At 49.8% G+C, this 19,668-nt stretch overlaps 5 protein-coding genes across 5 annotated transcripts; all 5 read right to left on the bottom strand.

Moving 5' to 3' along the window:
• Positions 1 to 662: 662 nt before the first annotated feature.
• LTR64_000610 (uncharacterized protein) lies at positions 663 to 1,910 on the bottom strand (the record flags this gene model as incomplete). Its single annotated transcript, XM_064894994.1, has 2 exons — positions 663 to 1,798; positions 1,850 to 1,910. 2 exons carry the CDS (start codon positions 1,908 to 1,910, stop codon positions 663 to 665), a joined length of 1,197 nt encoding a protein of 398 aa, XP_064757681.1.
• Positions 1,911 to 2,563: 653 nt separating this feature from the next.
• On the bottom strand, positions 2,564 to 5,839 carry LTR64_000609 (uncharacterized protein; the record flags this gene model as incomplete). The annotated part of the gene is made up of 1 exon (XM_064894993.1): positions 2,564 to 5,839. One exon carries the CDS (start codon positions 5,837 to 5,839, stop codon positions 2,564 to 2,566), a length of 3,276 nt encoding a protein of 1,091 aa, XP_064757680.1.
• A 5,097-nt stretch (positions 5,840 to 10,936) lies between these two features.
• On the bottom strand, positions 10,937 to 11,593 carry LTR64_000608 (uncharacterized protein; the record flags this gene model as incomplete). Its single annotated transcript, XM_064894992.1, has 1 exon — positions 10,937 to 11,593. One exon carries the CDS (start codon positions 11,591 to 11,593, stop codon positions 10,937 to 10,939), a length of 657 nt encoding a protein of 218 aa, XP_064757679.1.
• A 724-nt stretch (positions 11,594 to 12,317) lies between these two features.
• Positions 12,318 to 15,107, bottom strand: LTR64_000607 (uncharacterized protein; the record flags this gene model as incomplete). Its single annotated transcript, XM_064894991.1, has 1 exon — positions 12,318 to 15,107. One exon carries the CDS (start codon positions 15,105 to 15,107, stop codon positions 12,318 to 12,320), a length of 2,790 nt encoding a protein of 929 aa, XP_064757678.1.
• Positions 15,108 to 16,942: 1,835 nt separating this feature from the next.
• Positions 16,943 to 19,593, bottom strand: LTR64_000606 (uncharacterized protein; the record flags this gene model as incomplete). Its single annotated transcript, XM_064894990.1, has 2 exons — positions 16,943 to 19,190; positions 19,238 to 19,593. 2 exons carry the CDS (start codon positions 19,591 to 19,593, stop codon positions 16,943 to 16,945), a joined length of 2,604 nt encoding a protein of 867 aa, XP_064757677.1.
• Positions 19,594 to 19,668: the final 75 nt, after the last annotated feature.

The raw sequence follows: 19,668 nt of genomic DNA, 5'->3' as shown, positions 1-19,668 counted from the left end.
TTGTCGTGTGTCTTTCAGGAAATATTATCTGTAACAACCTCGAATCAGCATTTGACGCTGCAGACCCAATTCCGCAGCAACATGCGGTGATTCTCTCTCATACATCTTGATTTCGGGAGCGTGCAAATGTGGACAACGTCTGTTGTAGGTATGACTTACGTGAAAGAACAACTGCGTGAATAGTGGTAGAGCAACTATCGCTGCGATCAACGAATTTCGGTATTCTTGTGGACTCGCTCAAGAAATCTTGGCGCGTGAGTTCGTGGTGGGCGACTGATCTCTATTCAGGCGTCGTGCCTCAGGCATTAAGGTGCTTTACAGGAACGCAAGTATGTATCAGCCCTTCCTTGGGTTGAAACGATCACTATATTGTATTGCTGTCTATGTGTCATATCATCATGCTGTCTATGTCATGTGTAGTCCCGACCTTTGGTAGTCATGAATGTTGTTGCATTTCTGTGGATTTCGTAAATTCGTACAAGGTCGTCAATCGTCACCTCGCGATCTGAACATCAGTGATCACTCCCAAGAACCATTCCACGATCGTGAGTTGTCCATGTTGTCCATTTTCTTAACCGCCTCGACAAAATCTGGACGTGTTTGAATATCAACCTGTATGGTTCAAGCGGAATCGTAGGTTGTGCTGCGAAACTGTAGATGTCCTATACCTCCATTTTCCCAGACCTCAAATTGCCTGTTTTAGTCCTCAGAATACTGGACAGCATCTGCCGACTATCCCAATTCCTTATCCTCCAAACCTCTTGTCCTTCTCTCCACGATACGACCATGGGTTCTGCTAAAGCGGCATCCTCCGCCTCGCGCAGCCACTCAGCCCAGGCCTCCGTTCTAGGAGCCCAATCAGTCGACATCAACCACGACTTCGTCCCCGTCACTGCTATCGTCTTCCACAAGGCCTCAGTATACGTCTGCGGCTGGGTTTTGACCTTCTCTTCTGCGGACCGAGGTTGTATTCCTCCTCTAAGGTCTACATGTGACAGTTTCAGCCGTGATAGATCCCAGTGTCTTTGCGGAGGCAAGGCTGCTCCTATCCAGTAAAAGATATTGATCATCATATAAGAGCCGGCAAACGCTGTCTGGAGTTCGATTTTCGAGTTGGCCAAGCATACCACACCAGCCATGAGCAAGAGTGTAGATATGAGAGAAAGCAAACGATATATCGGCGTACTGCGTACGGAGTAGATGCATCGTTCCGAAGGGTTGAAGTAGAGATATCGTGCGGTTCTTTCGCTACATTTGACCACGATGAAGGCACCTTGAGGATATTTTATGATTACGTCTCCGGGAGGTGAGTGCTTGTCAGGTTTCGGGTCGTTGGGTGTTGGCTGCCATTTGTTCGCTATGCCTGTATTGGTGCTCAGGAATGATAGGGACAATGTGGCCAACAGCGCCATGCCATCGTCGTAGTATAGAGACAACGCAAACAGTGTGATACTCATAGCAAAGCCTAGCAGTGCCAGGATCGCTAGAGGGCCATATCTCTTGATAGAGGGTCTATCCAAAGTCTCATCTTCGTCCACCCTCACACATTGCACCGTATTAGGCGCCAGTTTATCGCCCCTGTGCAGAGCATGGGCGACATGGTGAATATCCTCGCTAGCATTCCCAGAGTGCACTCCTACAACTTTTGCATTAGACGTTGTCTCGAGCTTCTCAGGTCTCTGGGTCTTCAGGAATGTCTGAGGTGCAGGAATGAGACGTGGCAGGTAGATCAGATAGCTCAGCGTCGCTACTTGTGCAATCGGCTCCAATGAACCTTCTCCTAGAATAGCCAGAAAACCTGCCACAAAGATTAATGTTAATCACTAAATATATACCCTTCATTGCTCACCAACGATGTCAAGTTGAAACGAATCTGAGTTGAATGCCCTTATAAACCCCAAGCGTATCATGACGGTTAAAGCTGGCCAGACAACAGATCATTTGAGGCACTCCTTTACCTGTTCACGCATGTCAAAAACAACATCTTGAACAAGCATGCTATGAGAATTTCATAGTTGGTAGTGCAACATTGTCCATGTTCACAGCCACTGGCCTGACAGCGCACTATGAATGCATATTCGCAGGCGGTGCAGCAAAGGTCCTGCCGAACAATTCGCTTGCAGAAGTTCCTCTTTCGCGCGTTCTGTCCCACACTGCAATGATTTCCCTAGGTGCAGTTTAGCTTCAAGTTGGGCGAATCAAGCCGGGATGCACACACCGGTCTCGTCGGAGAGCATCCTAGGTCGATCCACCCCCAACCTCGACAGCCCTGTTTCTTTACCAGTACACATCGACTCGCCTTGGATACTTCGTGCTCAAAAACAGACGAGATCCTCTCTCCAGGAAAAGTCCGAGGTAGGAATCTGAAGGGTAAATAGTAACATTTCATTTAATATTGTGCCTGGGGAAATCTCCCAAACACTAATGCTCCATCGCTGGATGGTTAGATCTATATCGTTGGTGATCGTGACTTCGTGTCTATATAGTTACAAAATCTGTGCACCTCTCAGGGTATCAAATGCGCGATTCCTACCCCGACCGATGCCAATATACATGTCTATTATTACAAAGCTCGTTGCTTCTTGGCTTCGATCTCCCTGTTGAGCCTCTGCTGGACAGCGATCCTCTCCTTGTCAGCCGGGACCTGTCCTCTTTGCCTGCCTCCATCCATCGTGTTGCTTCGTGAAAGGAAAGATCTGAAGGAGCCGTGACGGGCGGGTGCCCATTCGCGAGTCACTGGCTTCGGCTTTTGTCTTTTGAAGTGACAGAACAAGGACGAGAAGATGAGTTCTTCACCATTACTGTTGTACAATGGCACGTGTCGGTAGCCCTGCTGTAACCGGTCAAGCTTCGCAGTGAACACTGCCAGTTCCTTATTTGAACCTTTGCCTGATTGGTAGACGACAAATCGTACAAAGACGAGCTCGGGGTGTTTTGTTTCCAAGCTGAGTTCAATTAGGTCATTAAATTGTGGATTGTACCCATTCTCTGGGACTGTCTTGGTCCGTATGCTGAGCGGCTTGCCAATGCCATGCACGCCGTTAGTTCGAGAGACCTCTTCGCCACCACAGCCGTATGCTATACTGCGTGCCGCGTCTTCCGCACTGAACATTTGCACTTCGACGAACGGACTGAGCTGCTCATTCTTTCCCATATTTGAGAGAAGAGGAAGCTGTTGAGCCGAGATCACCTTGATGGAGAAATCGATTCGATAGTGCGGTAGTTTAGCCTTTTGATCCGTAGCACCATCGAAGCGGCTCAGGTCCCGTAAGTATTTTGGTTTCAGTACGTATCCGCTTCGATCCGCACCTGCTGCAAACATTGCTTGGTTCATTTGCATATGTATGTCGTAAGTCTGCCAGTTAAGAGCGACCATTTGTACTCCACGTCTCCAGAAAGTATTCGGGTCAAAATTTGAGCTGTTGATTCTTGTCTGTTTTGGGTAGATACGACAAAGATGCGATACGTTGTGTTTCTCAAACAACATCTTGCTTTCTGTTCCCTTGGCCACTTCTATCGCCTTGTGCTCAGGAATGCTATAAATGTGGTTAAACTTTCGAAAAGTAAGATCGACTGGGGAGCGAAACGTGTAGCCTTGCATGTATACGCCCAGCGCAGCAAGACCTTGAGTAATCTTGCTTGTCTTTCTGCTCGGTGCCTCGACTGACGTACGACTGACTTGATTCGCATCGCTTTCGTACTCCTCCTCACTAGTTGGAGGCATGGATTGATCTGTAGGTGGAGGCGAGTCATAAGCTGAACCTAATATAGTTTGTGTCAAGTCAATGGCAGTAGATGATGTGGTCGAATTGCGCACAGGAGAGCTTGCGCTTCGTTTTCGTGCAGTGACTGTTGAATCACCAATTGATTCCAAAGAAGGATGAGCATTGGTTGCCTTCACTTTCACCAGAATCTTGTACTTCAAATCTTCTGGAGAAGGGAGGTTGTACACATTTTCAGGCAATGGATACGACAACAGCTTTCCATTGTTGATATGCTCGTACATGATCTCGACCATGCGTGCTTGCTGAATGGGGTTGCAATGAACCTCGAGCGAGAGTATGACAGGATATGGTGAGGCCTCGAAGGCGCAGCGATTTATGGCTCGGATCACCTCAACGAACGAGATCGAGGTCGTGCCGGTATAGCCGTGTGTGACACGAGGATTGTTGTTGTCGCCGTCCCAGCAATCGATCTCTACGGACCTACAGCCATGCCTAAGAGCTGTGACATAGGGTTCAACAGAGGAGGTCCCAAGGTATTGTGATCCTGTGAGATAGGTGTTGTGTGAGCTGTTGATGAAATACTCGTTGAGTGGACGGTCTAGACTAGTCCTGGGCTTTTTCGGCGAGGTATAGACACTACATTCCTTCGAGGTGAGAAAAGAAGCGAAACTCGCAAAGTCGATGTATTGGTAGCCGTAGCCGTCGACAACAGGAATTTCTGGTTTAGCACAAAGCTCATCGAACTTTGTGTCCCAGTAGTTTCGATTGGTGTCAATATCCTCCCTTTGTTCGGAGCTGACGAAGTTTAGAAAGTCTTCCTTACTGATACCCTCGACACCGAATGACTTGAGATGATTGAAGAGTGGCTTGATGTCGACTCGAGACCTTAGTCGACGGATGAATGCTCGAAACTGCTCAAAATCAAGCAGGCCCTTAGCATTAACATCTGCACTGTGAAAAGCCTCTTCGAGCACAGATCTAGGAGGATGGATTTGTAGCTTGCGACATAAGCCGGCAATGGCATGAAGGTCCAACCTGGAAACAGCGTCATTTGGCTGTTTTGCAAGTTCAGAGTTCCAGTGCATACGTAGAACAGATTCGCGTTCACTACCAATCATCTCCATCATCATCTCTTCACGGTGTTTGGACAAAGCCTCCAGAGTGTTGACCCACAATTGACACATATACCTACTTGAAGCAAGTAGCTGCAATGTCTTCGTCTTCTTGGAAGTTCGCGAGGGAGCATAACTGACAGTGAAGAAACAAGTAGGATCCAGCTCTTGCCTCTGCACGTCTGTTGTATGACTTGTAGCATATGGTCCTGGCCTAATTGTCAAGATGTTATCTATGTGAAACTCTTTCTTCTTCACATGACCCATCCAGGACACGGTGGAGCCCTCCTTATCAAGGTAAAAGTACTTCTGCTCGGGTTTCCGCTTGGTCATCTTGGTAAGCAAAGATCCAGCGACGAGAGCATCAGGCACAGCGGGTGCGACGACTTCTGCTCTCTTATCCAGCCTCGTATAGGCATCAATTGGGGATCCGACTTCCTCGGAAAGGCCGACACCTTGTGAGATGCCTAGACCAGCAGGAATCTCAGGCACAGGATAGTCTGAGTCGAAGGTGGCCGAGGTCGTGGTTTTGCTGTCGCTGCGTCGTCGAGCAACAGGACCCGAACTGGGTTCACGGCGACCTGGTACCCCAGCCGAAGTTGTCCGTCCAAGTCGGCTGAGTGCTCTTTTTCCAGAAGAGATCTTGCGAGTCAGGCCATTTTGTCGCGGGAAAGAAGAAGAATAAATGTTCGGCGTAGGCGTAGCTGCTGAAGGTGAGAGAAGAGGATCAGGTAGGCTGAAAAGTTCGACCGTGGATAGTGAGTTTTGGTATTGTGTTGCGAGGGAGGGAGAGCTCTGATATGATGAGCAACTCGGACTGCCGTTGAGCGACGATGCGCTAGGAGTACTCGCGGAAGCGAGCATGAAGGAGCCAGTCAAGCTTGCATCCATACGCTGAATGGACGGCATCTGCTTGAGGTTACGTGTAGGTAGGGGTGAATATGAGAGATCAGCCCGTGCCCGGATTGCAGGCGACGCTGCAGCTGAGGCTCCTGTAGCCATGGTTTTCTTTATTGCTGAGACCTTGTTCAACACTAAGGTCAAACACTCGAGGACTCGAGCTCGAGCTAGCTATCGATGTCGACTTGCAAGAGTATCGATGTGGTATGCGAACTATTTCTATGTGTGAGGCTGGCTCGGGGTCGACGGCTTGGTCTAATTGACATTCTGAGCAAGTTATTCTGCTTTGCCTGGCCAGAAGTGTATTGCTTGGATTTGTAAGGCGCGTCGGGTCGGTTGTGCTCAACGAGCCTGTTCAGCCAGCTAAAGCCATGCTGCAAACCAGCTTGTGGTGAGAAGATGTGATGTGAGGCCGCGGTTCTGTCACCAGCAGCAAGTTTGCGGACAAGAAGAACTTTGGTGGTTCTTGTACTCGGGCAGTCAACCAGCTCGTTCGCAGTTGAGTATGTTTAGAAAAGTGGTGAGACGTTGGTACGGGAAACATGCAAGTCGCGGTGGTTTGGAGGTTACGTGTATGCGCAAAGGAGCGGACGAGCAGAGTTAATTAAACAATCTGCTCAATACGTGCACAACACAGATAACAGAAGTGCGAGAAGCCGGATCCTAGGGCTTCCTGCCCAGTATCGTTGTCAGTTTGCCGAAGAAAGACCTACCTCTATGCACGAGAGGTCGTAGTTCCTTGCGAGCAACTCGAGAGACCATGCGAGGGAGAGAGAGGACTGGAATTTTTCCTTGTGCTGCAGGCACGGCGTGCCCATGACTGGCCCTGGCTCCTTTGAGCCCCACAATCTTGCTCTCCTGCCCATCTACCGTTCGGTAATTCGATATAAGCTCTGAGCTAGCGGCGCTACAGTTAAACGTCTTGTGGACAGTTACGGCACCCAAGCTGGCTGAGTGGAATGTTCCTGGCTAATGATAGTCAACCCCCTGCTCAAAATCCCACGAGGTCATCCGCGTACTTGCTCAGCACTCGTCTCTTGTGCGACAGATAATCCATGGCTCGAAACAATAGAAACAATCCACTAATTCCGGATCGGAGTGTTCTGACGAGTGGAAAGCACAGCTGGTCGCCGCAAACTCCTTCACCGCAAACCGGATTTGGTTTGTCCGCATCACTGTCCCGGGTCTTCCGGGTTGTGACAGCCGTGAAGTCTTTTGAAATAAGATACGTGCACATATGGGAACTATTGTCTGATTCTCTTTTACTTGCATACCACAGCACCAGTGGCATTCTTCAACCTGCACCTGTCATGCATGAGAAGTGGTCGCGACGTGCCGAACAGCTGCACTTCACCGACTGAAAACGGTCTCGAAGCGCTCCGGACGAAGGAAGCTTCCCTTTCTAGAAGTCCTTCGCATATTTACTACTCTACCATTGCTGCAGTTTGGGAGTGGTCAGCAGCACGACTGCCGCCATCAGCGACGTGGCTCGTATGGCACGAAGTTGAGCCGTCCCTCCATTGCGACAGCTGCAGCTAAGTGCATTAGTTGATGCTTTGCATTCTAGCATTCATGCACGTCAAGCTGCAAGACCGCTCTAGGTCGCTTCTTTACCCCAAGTTCTCTGTTAGTTGGCGGTCTACGTTGAACGTTTTTACTAAATCATTTCTAACACTGCAGCTGCAAGCGTGTAATATATGCCTGCGTTCAGAGAGGTAATACGTGAGTCCTATCGTCGTTACCAGACCTATCCGACAAGGACCCCACCGACTACCAGCACAGCTGCGTCATCATGTCTTGGGGGTGGATCTTTACAAAAAGGAAGAGTACGCGGCAAGTGAGGTTCCAGTGGACTGGACCCGACCCCAGACTTCCTCCTTGTCCGTGTGTAACCTCACGTCCGTGATTTCTCCCGCTAACACCTCTTACCACTACAAGCCCTACAAGCACGAGAAGTATCTGCCATAGGAAGTAGTCGAATTCCTGGTACATCCTATACCTGCAAGCACGAATACTCTTCTTGGAAAAGTGCTGCTCCGTCGCATTGTGGGGAGGTCTTATCGTTGCCGTAATTAGTGCTTCTGCACAGCAAACACATCTTGCAGCGGTTGTTGTCCACAACCTCAAAACATCGACATATGCAGTTGGCAATCAATAGTGGATTTCACACCATTTCCAAGTAACTGGGTCGCAACACGGGCCAGGCCTAGGTTGACGTTAGTGATGGAGGTCGGTCAGTCACAGTGATTTGTTGTTCGCTTCTGTCAGCAGTCAAAGTTAAAGCATGCAGATAACTCTCTACGATTGGTACACGATGCACAACGTCCTGCATCAAGCAGAGCCCATGCATCTACATGTCCTGCAATAGTCAAGTCTTCTACGCTCGTGATGCATTGCGAGGGTCGACGAGGTGGTAGTGGATGAGGTGGCAGCTGTGCAGGAGAACCGCGTCCACCCTTCACTGAGCATACTCTTCACTGCATGTGTCACCGAGCCACAAAGGAGTGTATCATGGGTCATTCTCAGTGCCTGTCCTATGTCGCGAAAGATTATGTTCGATATCTTGCAGAATAAAATTGTGCTTCGGGTCGAGCATGCCGCCCTCCAATCCAGAACTGGAGACCATTTACTATATGGGGATTGAGAGTCGCTTGCTAACTTGTCCGACTCCCACCTGTGTAGCGCGATGGTTTGTGGTTTCCTCCGACGAGGAAGACCGGAATAATTGAAATCTTCAAGCTGCAACGGCGATTAGGTGTCGGCCAGCTTCTCATTGCTTACTACAGGATATCTTTATGTGTAACACATGACGCTGATTTCCAATACTAAGTTGCCACCATGGACATCGCTCTTGCCTGTTACTTGCATCGTCCCTGCATCGAGAACGATCAGCTGAGAACAGCGCTGCACCACGTTTCAACACATTTTGCCCAAGCTGCCGTAAGACACAAGACTTTCAATGAACCAGTACGGATTGGACAGGTCATCTCCGCAGGTGTCATGAGACATATTGAGCAGTTACACATGCTTAATGATACGTGAAAAGACCTGACCTCATCACGACAAATCTCAAATAAGAAGGATCTTGCATACGTAGGAGTCCACCTGTCATGTTGTGAGTGCTTCTGGAAACAGTCGATTGCAGATCTCACGGACTTATAGCAGATAGCGAACCTCCTCCTCCTCCACCACGTTTACAGGTCCATTGCTACCTTGTTCCACTTTGGTCACACACAATAAGAACGAATCTGTGCTCTGACAAGAACACTTGCGAGTGGGTCTTCTTTGCGATGCCTAGAGACGGCCCGGAACTAATCACACCTGACAGGCAACCGCACGTGGCTAGTCCCTGCTGTAAAGCATGGCTCTCGAGACTTGCCTGACTACTACTCGAAATGAAGGTGACTAAACTTAATTCTAACGTCTAGATCGATGTACACAAGCGCATGATGAATTCCAAACGACAAAAAATGACGTTACTCATCTACGAAGTCTCCAGATCCAAAGTGAAGCATAACGAGAATAGTAATGTTGCAAATGCCTCCTGGTTTTTCGCGGCATTCAGCGGCTTTGTCCAATCCACCTTCTGTTTAGGACTTTCACACACGTACTGTCACTGGAGAGAAACGCGACTTACGGCCGCCTGCATCAACTCTTCTGCAAGTCGTTACGGCTAGCCATGCATTACGGTACGTGACGCGGGGTCCTGGCGACGGGCTCACCCCGAGGCCATCGAATTGCCAGGTTCTCTATGGAATGCAGCCCTGTCGCTCATGCTAGCTACAGGACGCGGGTTGTTCAAGTCACGATACCGCTTAAACCTCCACTCGACCACATGTACGAGCGAGCTTGGAAAGGCACGCCTTGCATCAATACAGATAGCTGAATTCGCCTTTTGCGTTTGTGGGCAGTTTTTCATACAATAGCAATTATCAAACAACCATATGCGGCGAGGTACGCGTTAAATATTGCACGATTTCTGATAGTATCATGCATCATACCTCAAAAAGACCTTGCCTTGGCACAGTGATTCGTTGCCAAGCCATATCAAGGCGGCTGCCGAACGGGCCATATCTTTCCTGTCAGGCTCTCAACAATACTTTATCTGCTAGTCTCCATTGAGGTACAGCTTATCAAAGAAGCGCCATGGCCGCTTTGCGCGCGATCCCCGGCCGAATGCTAAGCTGAGCATATACTCATTATTGATAGTGCTTGATGAGCTATTACGAATTGATAGGGAGACCTGAATAACACAACATCACTGTTCTAGCACGGACTACATGACCTGTCTTCAGATTCTGGATAGGGATCCTAGATTGCTCAGGCGAGCTTCGTTTGAAGACCCTGAGAAAGTACTTGGTCGCGGTCCTACCACTGGCTTACAGAAGTGCAGACCCCAATCTCATCGACTTATCAATGACGGACCCGATCTGTTGTGCAACATTCACGCACTCCAGCACAATCAAGTCATCTGTTCGTGTTTATGCAAGAAAAGACAAGGTTCAGCAAATTCCAGAGCAATGCTCGGCTTGCTACAACAATAGGCAACTCTTGACGAGGTTATCGTGAAATGATTTTGTTGCAGGAGACGTGCATTACTGCAGTCTGTGTTACCATAAAATAGCCAGCTGACAACATGTTCGAGGTCTAATGAAAGCCAACCACATCGTGTCGAGACGGATACTCACGGCAGCGGCAGACCTGGAACAATGACCACTCAAGTGCATGCCGGCCGTCTTGTCTTGCTAATCACGAGATACTTACACGTCTTATAACCCGCCCTCCCCATTCGGAATTGCGGCGCTCGTGCCAGCATCATCTTAGTCACGCTCATACCGCACTGGCATGGCTCGTCAATATGCGGATCTCAGCCGATAGGTGAGGGGCCACCGTGAACCTTCACAACTTGTGACAGGGACAGGCTGAGAGTGGAAATGATTTTCAAAGTACCGCCAGCAGTCATAAATTCCAGTCAGGATATGTCTGGTCATGCTAACACCTATGCGCATGGATGGGACGCGCGCGACTACTAGAGTAGACTCATGCCGTTGTAGCCCTTCAGCCCATCGCTATAGCTTAGTATCTTGGTGAGCTCCTAGATGTCTATTATGCGAGTTTCGATATGACTAAGGTGCCCACATTTGACTTGATCGAAGGTAAGGAAGTGATCCTGTAGGTAGTGACGTGCCTGTAGATGGTCTAGAAATCTCCAAAATACTTCTGTCGAATACCTTCCATGGTGAGCTCAGCTGGGTAAGGGTCTAAGAAACGATCGATTTCGTGCCGCCAGAAGGAGTTCTGGGGATTGACTTGGCAAGCCGTTGTGTACTCCCAGTACGCCGGAAACCAGCCGGCTGTCTCCCAGTCAATGATTCCGACCACTTGGTCATCCTTCACCAATATGTTCAAGCTGCTAGGGTCTCCGTGGGTGAACACTATAGGCCACTGTCCATCGTGGAGAGCAACGAGCTGCTTAATCTCCGGATCAAGGTTTACATCAGGCTTGATACCTTGACGTAGATGTAGGTGAAACCCCGCAACACCACGGAAAGGACCGAACCACAACGAAGAACCTGGTAGTCGCTCAACATAAAGGGCTTCCTCCATAACATTGGCAACCCCCATCCCAACAGGAGCTGACAAACTTCGTAGTTCACGGATATGGCATCGCAACTGAGATAGCAGAGCCGCCCTCGATTCTGCGCTGCGATTTAACCATCCACTCCCAATCATCTGGCCAGTAACTCTTTCCATAGTAATGTAGGTTATGCCACAGTGCTCAAACGCAGAGAGGACTCTCGGTATCGGAATCGATGTGTTTTGACGCACAAAATGCATTGTATATGCCTCTGACATTTTTACTAGTTTGCTATATTTGATACAGATGGTCTTGGACACTAGCAGAACGCCACCGGCGCGAGACCTCAGTCGCTTGGCGAGCTGGACGATGGTAGGGATTAGACATCGATGTTTCCGACTCGGTCTCGGAAGATTGGGTAGGATGAGAGAGGTAGAACCTTCAGTCTGGTCGCGTGAGGATGTTGACATCCGTCCCCAGCAGGAGAAATTCTGTATCGATCTGGATCATCATAAGATTTCTGATCGACCAAGATGTATAGACTGGGAGGACATATGCAGGATCGCTGGTGCACTGTCGCGACTTCTGGTGTAACATCTTCTGTCGGTTGGGTCAGAACAAGCAGCGTTCGTCTAACATTTATCGAGGATCTAGACCTGTATATAAGTTTTGAGGGAACACATGATTGGAATAGAATCACTGTTCTCCAAAACCTACAGTCGGTTGCGGATGTGAGTCGTGGTTGTTTGTTGCAGGTCAAAAAGCTGCTATCCTTCTAGACAACTTTGTGGTAGCTTAACTTGGAAATTTGTATAGCCTACCACGCCCACTAATTATGTGGCCATTTACTTTTACTTCGTGATGTAGTATGGTTTGCGAAAGCTGAATGCACAAAGGCTGGAATCGAGGCAGGTTACTGAAGGATGAACACATGGTATTCAAGCAGTAAATTTGTTCTTAGGAACTTTATCCCTCTCCTTAAGAATGACGCTTCGATCGCAACTAATGATCTCCCACTTTACGACGCTTCCTCATGCTTCCCAATGTTGGTGTGCCTTCGTTCTCTTCTTCACCAGCTATGCTAGAAGCACTGACACTTGCATGCCGCTCTATACCAGCTGGACCTACTATTGTCTGTTGCTGCCAGGGTGTCCCGCTAGTGCTGTCGCCCTCCAATTCTCTCCACCGCCTGACCAGTTCTTCCACATCTTTCAGCATCTCTCGCGTATCAGCGATAATTCCAGTCTCGTCGATTGCAGAAGGCGTAGTAGATTCGCTCTCGCTGGTAGAAGTTCCCCTTACAGGCTCGCTTGCTTCGTGTTCAGTCTCATCCTCCACGTCGACGTCGCCATCGTGGTCCTCTTTCAGAGCCCTGGCTCCGTAACTACGTAGTTCACCACCACGCTTGCGCAATCGTAGAGACCGTCCGAAACCTCTTTCGGAAGCTGGCAAGGGGTTGAACATGATAGCATTTGCGAACATTCGTATCAGTTCTAATTCAAGTTGCGATGAATTGACGATGCCTTTTGGTGGCATGAGGTCTTCCGTCGCACGAACCAAGTAAAAGCCGTTGCCTAGCGCGCCCTCTTTGACATCGCCAGACCCAGCAACAAGCATGTCTTTTGCGACAGGCGTAGACGTTCCATTGTGGGCCGCCCCGTCTTCAACCTCTGTCTTCGCTTCCAACTCTTCGATGGCTGTTAATGCAACCCTCGAACCTTTACTGATGGCTGCTTTGATGCTCTTCAAGTCTTGAGGTCGATGTACTAGTTGCTTGTACCCAGGCGCATCGCGCTCGCTGAGTGGCTTAGCAAATATGTTTCCGCGTTTATGTGAGGTGATTTCATTGAGTAGAAGCTGGCTAGTCTTGCCAAAAGTTCTGGAAATAACCACAAAGTTGCGATCTGAGTGTTGTGTGTTGTTCCGTACAACAGATGAGGGTTGCACATTCGTAGATGGGCGCGCATGTGGGACTGGGGAAACTGACGGAGCTTCACGCTTTCGCTTGCTTACGGTTCCAGTACGAGCCAACTCTGGCGGGTTTGTGGCACTTCCGGCTCGAGGTCGTCCTCTCCGACCTGAAGAGCGCTGCTGTTGTTCTGAGTCTGCATCTGAGTTTGTAGGAACAGGTGTGCTTGGTCCTTCTACCTTGACCTTAGGTGGCCTACCGGGTCGTCGTTTCGGTGGTTCAGGGATCTCCGATACGGTTGACACCACTGATTGAGATCGACTGAGATTTGCTGCTGGGGTTACGCTCTTATCTCTTGGTAAGCTCTTCTTAGGTGGAGCGCCTTCCTGCATTGAAGGACGACCGACACCGCGGTTAGGACTTTCGGGTGCAGGTGACTCATGGTCTGATAGTGGACTGACCTCACGCTCAAGCCGAGAGGGACTTCGTGGTCTGAAACCCATAGGCGTCGATCTTCTCTTCCAAGGTGTCGAACTTGCGCTTCTGATCAGTGCCGCTCGGCTCAAAGGCCTTGGAGGCATAGGGGTAGTGCTCGCCGAAGCTGCGTATTGGTGATAGGGAGGGGCTGGACTTCCCCTGTACTGCTGCGGACCAGGATATGGTATGGGTGCCGTGTTCGGATATTGCTGATAAGGAGGCTGGTTCGGGGTATGAACTTGAACAGGAGGATACCTATTAGGTACTGGTGGTGGGTAGTGCTGAACCGGAGGATACTGCTGAGGATAAGGCTGTGGAGGAGGGTGTGAAGGCCATCCATAAGGGGGTGGCTGCTGATGAGGAGGGTACCGAGGATACGGCTGTTGGGGGTAGGAAGCATGCGGTGGCATTGGTGATCCACGTCCCTGGCTGGAAGACCTTTGCGGAGGATAACCTTCATGCGATGGCATCCGCTGTAAGCTGTGTATAGGTGATATCATAGGCGGTTGTGCTTGTGCCTGTTGATGATGTGGTGGATAGGTGTGCGGAGGTGGTGGTATAGGCCCATAGTTATTGCGTTGTGGAGAAGGCGGAGGCAGAGTTCTGTTGAATGCACCTGGCGACTGATGGGGAGTTGCGGTCGCTTGCAGCACGGCTTGTGGTTGAGCTGGAGGCGGAAGAGGCGTACCAGCGCCGGAGCCTGGTCTAGAAACCGATCTCTGAATGGGTATAGGCGATGGAAGCGCTTGGTCTGCAAATGCAGGACCACTCGAAGACTGCTTGGTCGGCTCTTCTAAAGCTGCGACGGAGCTCTTGGGCACGTCGTTGATGGCCTCAAGACTCGCTTGCAGTTGCGCACTGACTGGATCGGGGCCATCGATATGCGCCGACGATGGACGAGCCTGCTCGTGAGGTTGGACTGCACGAGTTTGTGCTTGAGCCTGATCTACATCCACCTTTGCCTGGTCTTCCAGCTTCGAAATCTCATGTTGTAGCTGTTCGTACTCTCTTTCCTGCTGTTGCAAATCTCGAATAGTTTCGCTTCGAAATTGAGCGTAAAGCCTCTCAACAAACTGCTGAACAATATACTCAGGATCATCTTTAAGATTTCGAGGCGGACTCGTAGACAGCTTCCTCTTTAGAGGGTTCGCATTATCCGAAGCACCATCTCCGTTGGTTTTTACTGGTGCGTCGTCATTTCGCGCGCCCACAGTCTTGTTGTATAGGAATTGCAGCGCATCAGGCGAGAACTTCTCAGCATCGTAATCGCTACTTTGGCGAATGAGTTCATTTTGGTTCAAGGTGGTAGAAATCTCCTGTAACGACGAGCCGTCGACACCATGTTGAGCGACATTTTGGAAGAACAACAGTGTCTCGTAGGGTGAATAAGAGGTTAGGACTGGCATCCCATCATCGTGCTGAAATGCTTCGCGACCAGAAACCACTGCAGCTGTGGTGTAGGACGATACACGTGTCGGATTCGAAAACGCGAAATCCTCTAGAGATGAGCAGACAAACGAATGCCTCCTCTATACGGTGCACGCGGCTGATTGATGAGAATCTGGTGCTTGAGTTGTTAGTTGATGGTCGCACTTCTGCCGAAAATTATTGGAAGGCTCAAGTTCGAGAGAGTCCCGAGTCGCGCATGCTCATCTGGCCCTATGGAGAACCGTGCACTTCGCTATCTGCCCTTGTGCGTAGCCGCGAGTCAAGCCCGCAAGTTAAGCTCAAAGATTGAAGCTAGCAGGACCCAATTTCAAAAGGGTCCAGGCTAAGGACGAGTCTAAACTTCCGAAAGTTAAGCGCGACAGAGCACAAACCATTGAACTTCGAACGGATCGACCAGGATCCAGATTGACGGCTGGTCACCCCTGACAGTCTAGGAGTCTGGAGAACCGAAGCAGCTGCTTATTATGGCTGCATACCAAGCATCTCCAGGGTTCCTTCTCCATGAATACCATCGAGGAGTCGTACCTGCTTGATCTCAATCTCTCAACAACCCTTGCTTTAAGGAACAAGAAGCATCTGAAGTCCAACATCGTATACTGAACTCACGACACTGTGCTCCCGACTTAACATTGCATACACTCTGTCCACCCCCCAGACTCTGTATCATACCGTATCACATCACTATACTTTAGAATGGCTAATCAGAGCCCCGAGTGGAAACCAAACAAAAGACCTATCTCGTGGGTGTTGACGACAGTATCCTCCTGTCACACACCGCTGACTTCAGCAGCACGATTGCACTCAACTTCTCTGCTGCCTTAGATGACATCTTCAATCTAGGCCCTTCTGGCGAATTGGCGAAAAACGTGGAACAGAAGTACGGCTCAGTCACGTCGATGTTCAACAGTCATAACTGACGGGTAACAGGAAAAATGAAGTCAGAACACACGAACAGCAACTAGAAGAACTGCAGTCGAAGCTGCGTCGGGCTGACGAGCAACTGAAAATACTTCAATCGAAGCACAGGAGGATGCAGAGCGAGAACATTCTGTCTACGAGAAACAGGCGTACTCCTTACAACAGCAGCTCAGACAGTGAGCAAACGTCGAGTGCAGGCCATTCGTCACCAATTCTCGAGGAACGATAGCGCGTCCGAGATATATCAAGCAATCTGTCATCAGTAATAGTCATCGCGTTCAGAGCCCAGTCAGGAGATTTGCGAGTCCAGCACGAGGAGCCGGGATAACAGCCATATACCCACGAATGGATTCAGGAGACATTCAGGTTGTTGGAGTAATTGGAAAATTAATCGTTTTGGAGCTTGGATTGTCGTCGTTTCTTAACACATACATGAGGAAGAAGTGACTTCGCCGCTCGTCAGGGTGCAGTTGATAGATAATTTCAGCACTACACACCGCCTCGAGTGTACAGAGAGCGTGACCTGTCTTCATGTTGCTGAGATTGCAGTCGAAGCTAATGATGCAGGAACAAAAACATTAAATACTGGCATGTGATGGACAGCGGAGGATTGGCTCAGCAGTATGAAGGGAGATGTGAAGACAGCGCAATAATTTCGTTGTGGTCAGCTCCATGTTGATGGGACAGTGAAGTCTGTGCCTCCTTTCAAAGAGAGGCTCGTCCTTGTTACGGAAATTTCGGCTAGCCACCACTCCTCTCTCTGCCGACGCAGCTCATGGCGAAATAAACTACCTCAAGTCTGCGACTCACGAAGCACGATATTCCATCTCCTCCTTACTAACATGCTGTCAAGCTCAATGCCCTACACTATACCTCAACTCCCACCACCAGTCTGCCCACTCGCAAGCAACGCCAACAAACTATACAGCCCACCCTGCACCGGTCTCGCAAAGAACTCAATGGGATTCGGATCCTCCGGACTCTCCCCCCGATTAATCGTCTGGAACAAATCCGAAAAAGGCCTATCGCTACTCGTTGTATTAAGCCAATACGCAATCGAATCCACAAACAACCGTCTCGTGCTCGGCTGGCACGTCGCGGCCGTCCACATCTCCCAGTCCGATTTCGTCCAGTCATGTCTGTTGTCCAGCGGGACGCCCCAGACCTGGCTTACGCTAGGGTAGTAGGCTGATTGCTGATCATACAGCGACTGTGGGATGATGGAGAGATTGAGCAGTTTGGCAGGGTAGACGTTGTAAAGTAAGCCCCAGGAGCTGCGCCATTGATACGCAAGTAAGGTATGTGTGCCTGAAGGGTCGATGCCGAGCGTCTCCCACTGTTTGTAGTAGTTCTGCGCTGTGAGAGAGTAATTAGCCGCAGCTACCCCGTCCCCTACCGCAGCACTAATCTGAGCCATGGCAGCAAGACCGACAATACCCTTAATAGCCAGATTCGTCTGGTTAGCAAGTTCACCTGCGAAATCGTCCGTGCTGAGCTGCACTGATGGAATCAAGGAGTACTCGATCAGGTACATCGCCCACTGCTTCAGGATCGCATAGTGCTGCACCAGGTAACTCAGCCCGACGTTCTGATTCTGACTAAAGCGGTAAATCGCCAACATCATGATGATCATGTTTCCCGACTCCTCGACGGGCATGTACTCGTCGTCGCCCTCCACGTGGCCGGTAGCGTTCGGGAAGCGCGATCCGAGATCATGCATGCTATAGTCGTTTGGGTAGAAGTTTGTCTCCTGGTTGATGAAGAGCGGGTTGAGGACGTAGCGTAGGATGTCCGTGTTACTCCAGAGGAAGAATGGGATGGCGGGGAAGATGACGTCCACAGTGTTGGTGTTGCCGTTGCTGGATATTTCTTTCTGAAAGGCGAGAGGTTCGGTGTTGTTGTTGTTTGTTGAGCGGGAAGGTGTGGTGAGGACGTAGGCGGCGAGGACCTGTCGTGCTGCGAGGGCTGTGATGGCGTAGTAGGAGTCTTGTTCGGAGGTGTCGGGGATGGCTATGCCATCGAGAGTGGAGTTACAGCCGTTGGAGGAGGGGGTGAGGTAGCCGTAGGCGTTGTCGGAATTGAAGATGTATTGCTGGCCGAATTGGTCGACGCCGCTGATTTCTTGGCCGTCTGTACCATTGTACCATTGTTGTGGTGGGGATTGTTGGCCGGGACTGTCGTTGCTGTTTCCGTAGTATAAGTTGATGTCGTTTCTCAATTTGGACTCGAATTGAGCGGCTAGTCGTTGTGCTGTTGCTAGATCGTGGTAGTGATTGTATGTCATTGATTGTAAATCCGGTCCATAACACGATGAAGATGACCACCATGGGTCTAACGACTCGATTCCAACTGAACCCAAGAATCGGACGGCGGGTTGAACGACGTGGCCAATGGTGTACAAGACTGGACTCGTGCCGTCAGGCCCAACTTCACCCAGAGAGTGCTCGAATGCAAACACAGGCTCTTGCTCAGTATAAGATCGGTACGCCTCATCGATCGAGTTGTTGAGAGAGATCCCCATGACGTATCTGAATCGCTGGTTGACTGCGAATCCTGACTGAAATTGTAGAGCTTCTGCAGAGCCCTGCATGGAGGACCAGGTGAAATTGCCCCATTGAGGGAAGACGCCCTGATTAGCACGAGCCACATCTTGTCCATTCTGTTCTCCAAACTCATACGCGTTCTGAAGTCGGATGTTCCACGAGTACAGAGCGTCAGGTGAAACTATCACTCTCGAGCCATTGACTGTAACGTCGTTCTCGAATAGTGTCCAATTGAGTGGTGCTGCTGGCTGTGTGACCCAGCCGCCGTTGATGTCGGTGTAAAGTGACACGTTGTGGTAGCCGCCATCTCGAGAAATCACTGAGACTGATAGATATGATAAGGGAGTCGAGGTTCTGCATAGGTCTGTTGGGATCACAGGTGAAAAGAAACTGGCTGTAAGCTCGATAGGGCCTGCTGCAAAAGTGAAGTTCGAGTATGATGAGTCGTACGCAGTTGTAAGAGGGATTGCTGAAACGAAATTGTCTAGTTGGGGCAACCCTCGAGATCCGATGCCCATCCATTCATAGGACATGCCGTCTACTGTGACTATTCCCTCCCAACCAAGAGCTGAGCCATCCCTAATGATGTAAGCCTAATTCTGATACATGCCACCAAGCGAACTTACCAAAATATGGGAAATTGAGAGTTCAGAGAACCATTGTTTGCAGTCGAAGTCCATGCTGATGTGTAAGGTGATCTCACTGCCAGAGGTATCGCAGGTGCTCTACCAGGTGTATACGCGGCCTCGTAATTTCCATTCGAATCAGTTGCATTGCTCCAGGGAGAGTTTGGCTGTGATGCATCGAACCATGATCCATTGTGCTGCTGTAGCCAAGAATTGTTTCGATGTGACGATTCATAAGGGTTTGGGTACGCTGTGGGAATAGCAGAGTGTGCTGGGTTTGCAGTAAGTGTGCTCTGGGAGGCTGACAGTGCAGCGAGAGACGCTAGTATGAACGATGAAAAGCATAGATATGCCATCTTAACCGATATAGAGACCGATCAATCACTAACAGTGCATTGATAACGAATGGAAGAGAGGATGTGCTCGTGCAC

The sequence above is a fragment of the Lithohypha guttulata genome, assembly GCF_036872675.1.
Source record: "Lithohypha guttulata strain CCFEE 5908 chromosome Unknown scaffold_1, whole genome shotgun sequence".
In the NCBI taxonomy this organism is placed as follows: domain Eukaryota; kingdom Fungi; phylum Ascomycota; class Eurotiomycetes; order Chaetothyriales; family Trichomeriaceae; genus Lithohypha; species Lithohypha guttulata.
The sequence above is the reverse complement of the archived record's forward strand: the minus strand, read 5'-3'. Positions and strand labels throughout refer to the sequence as shown.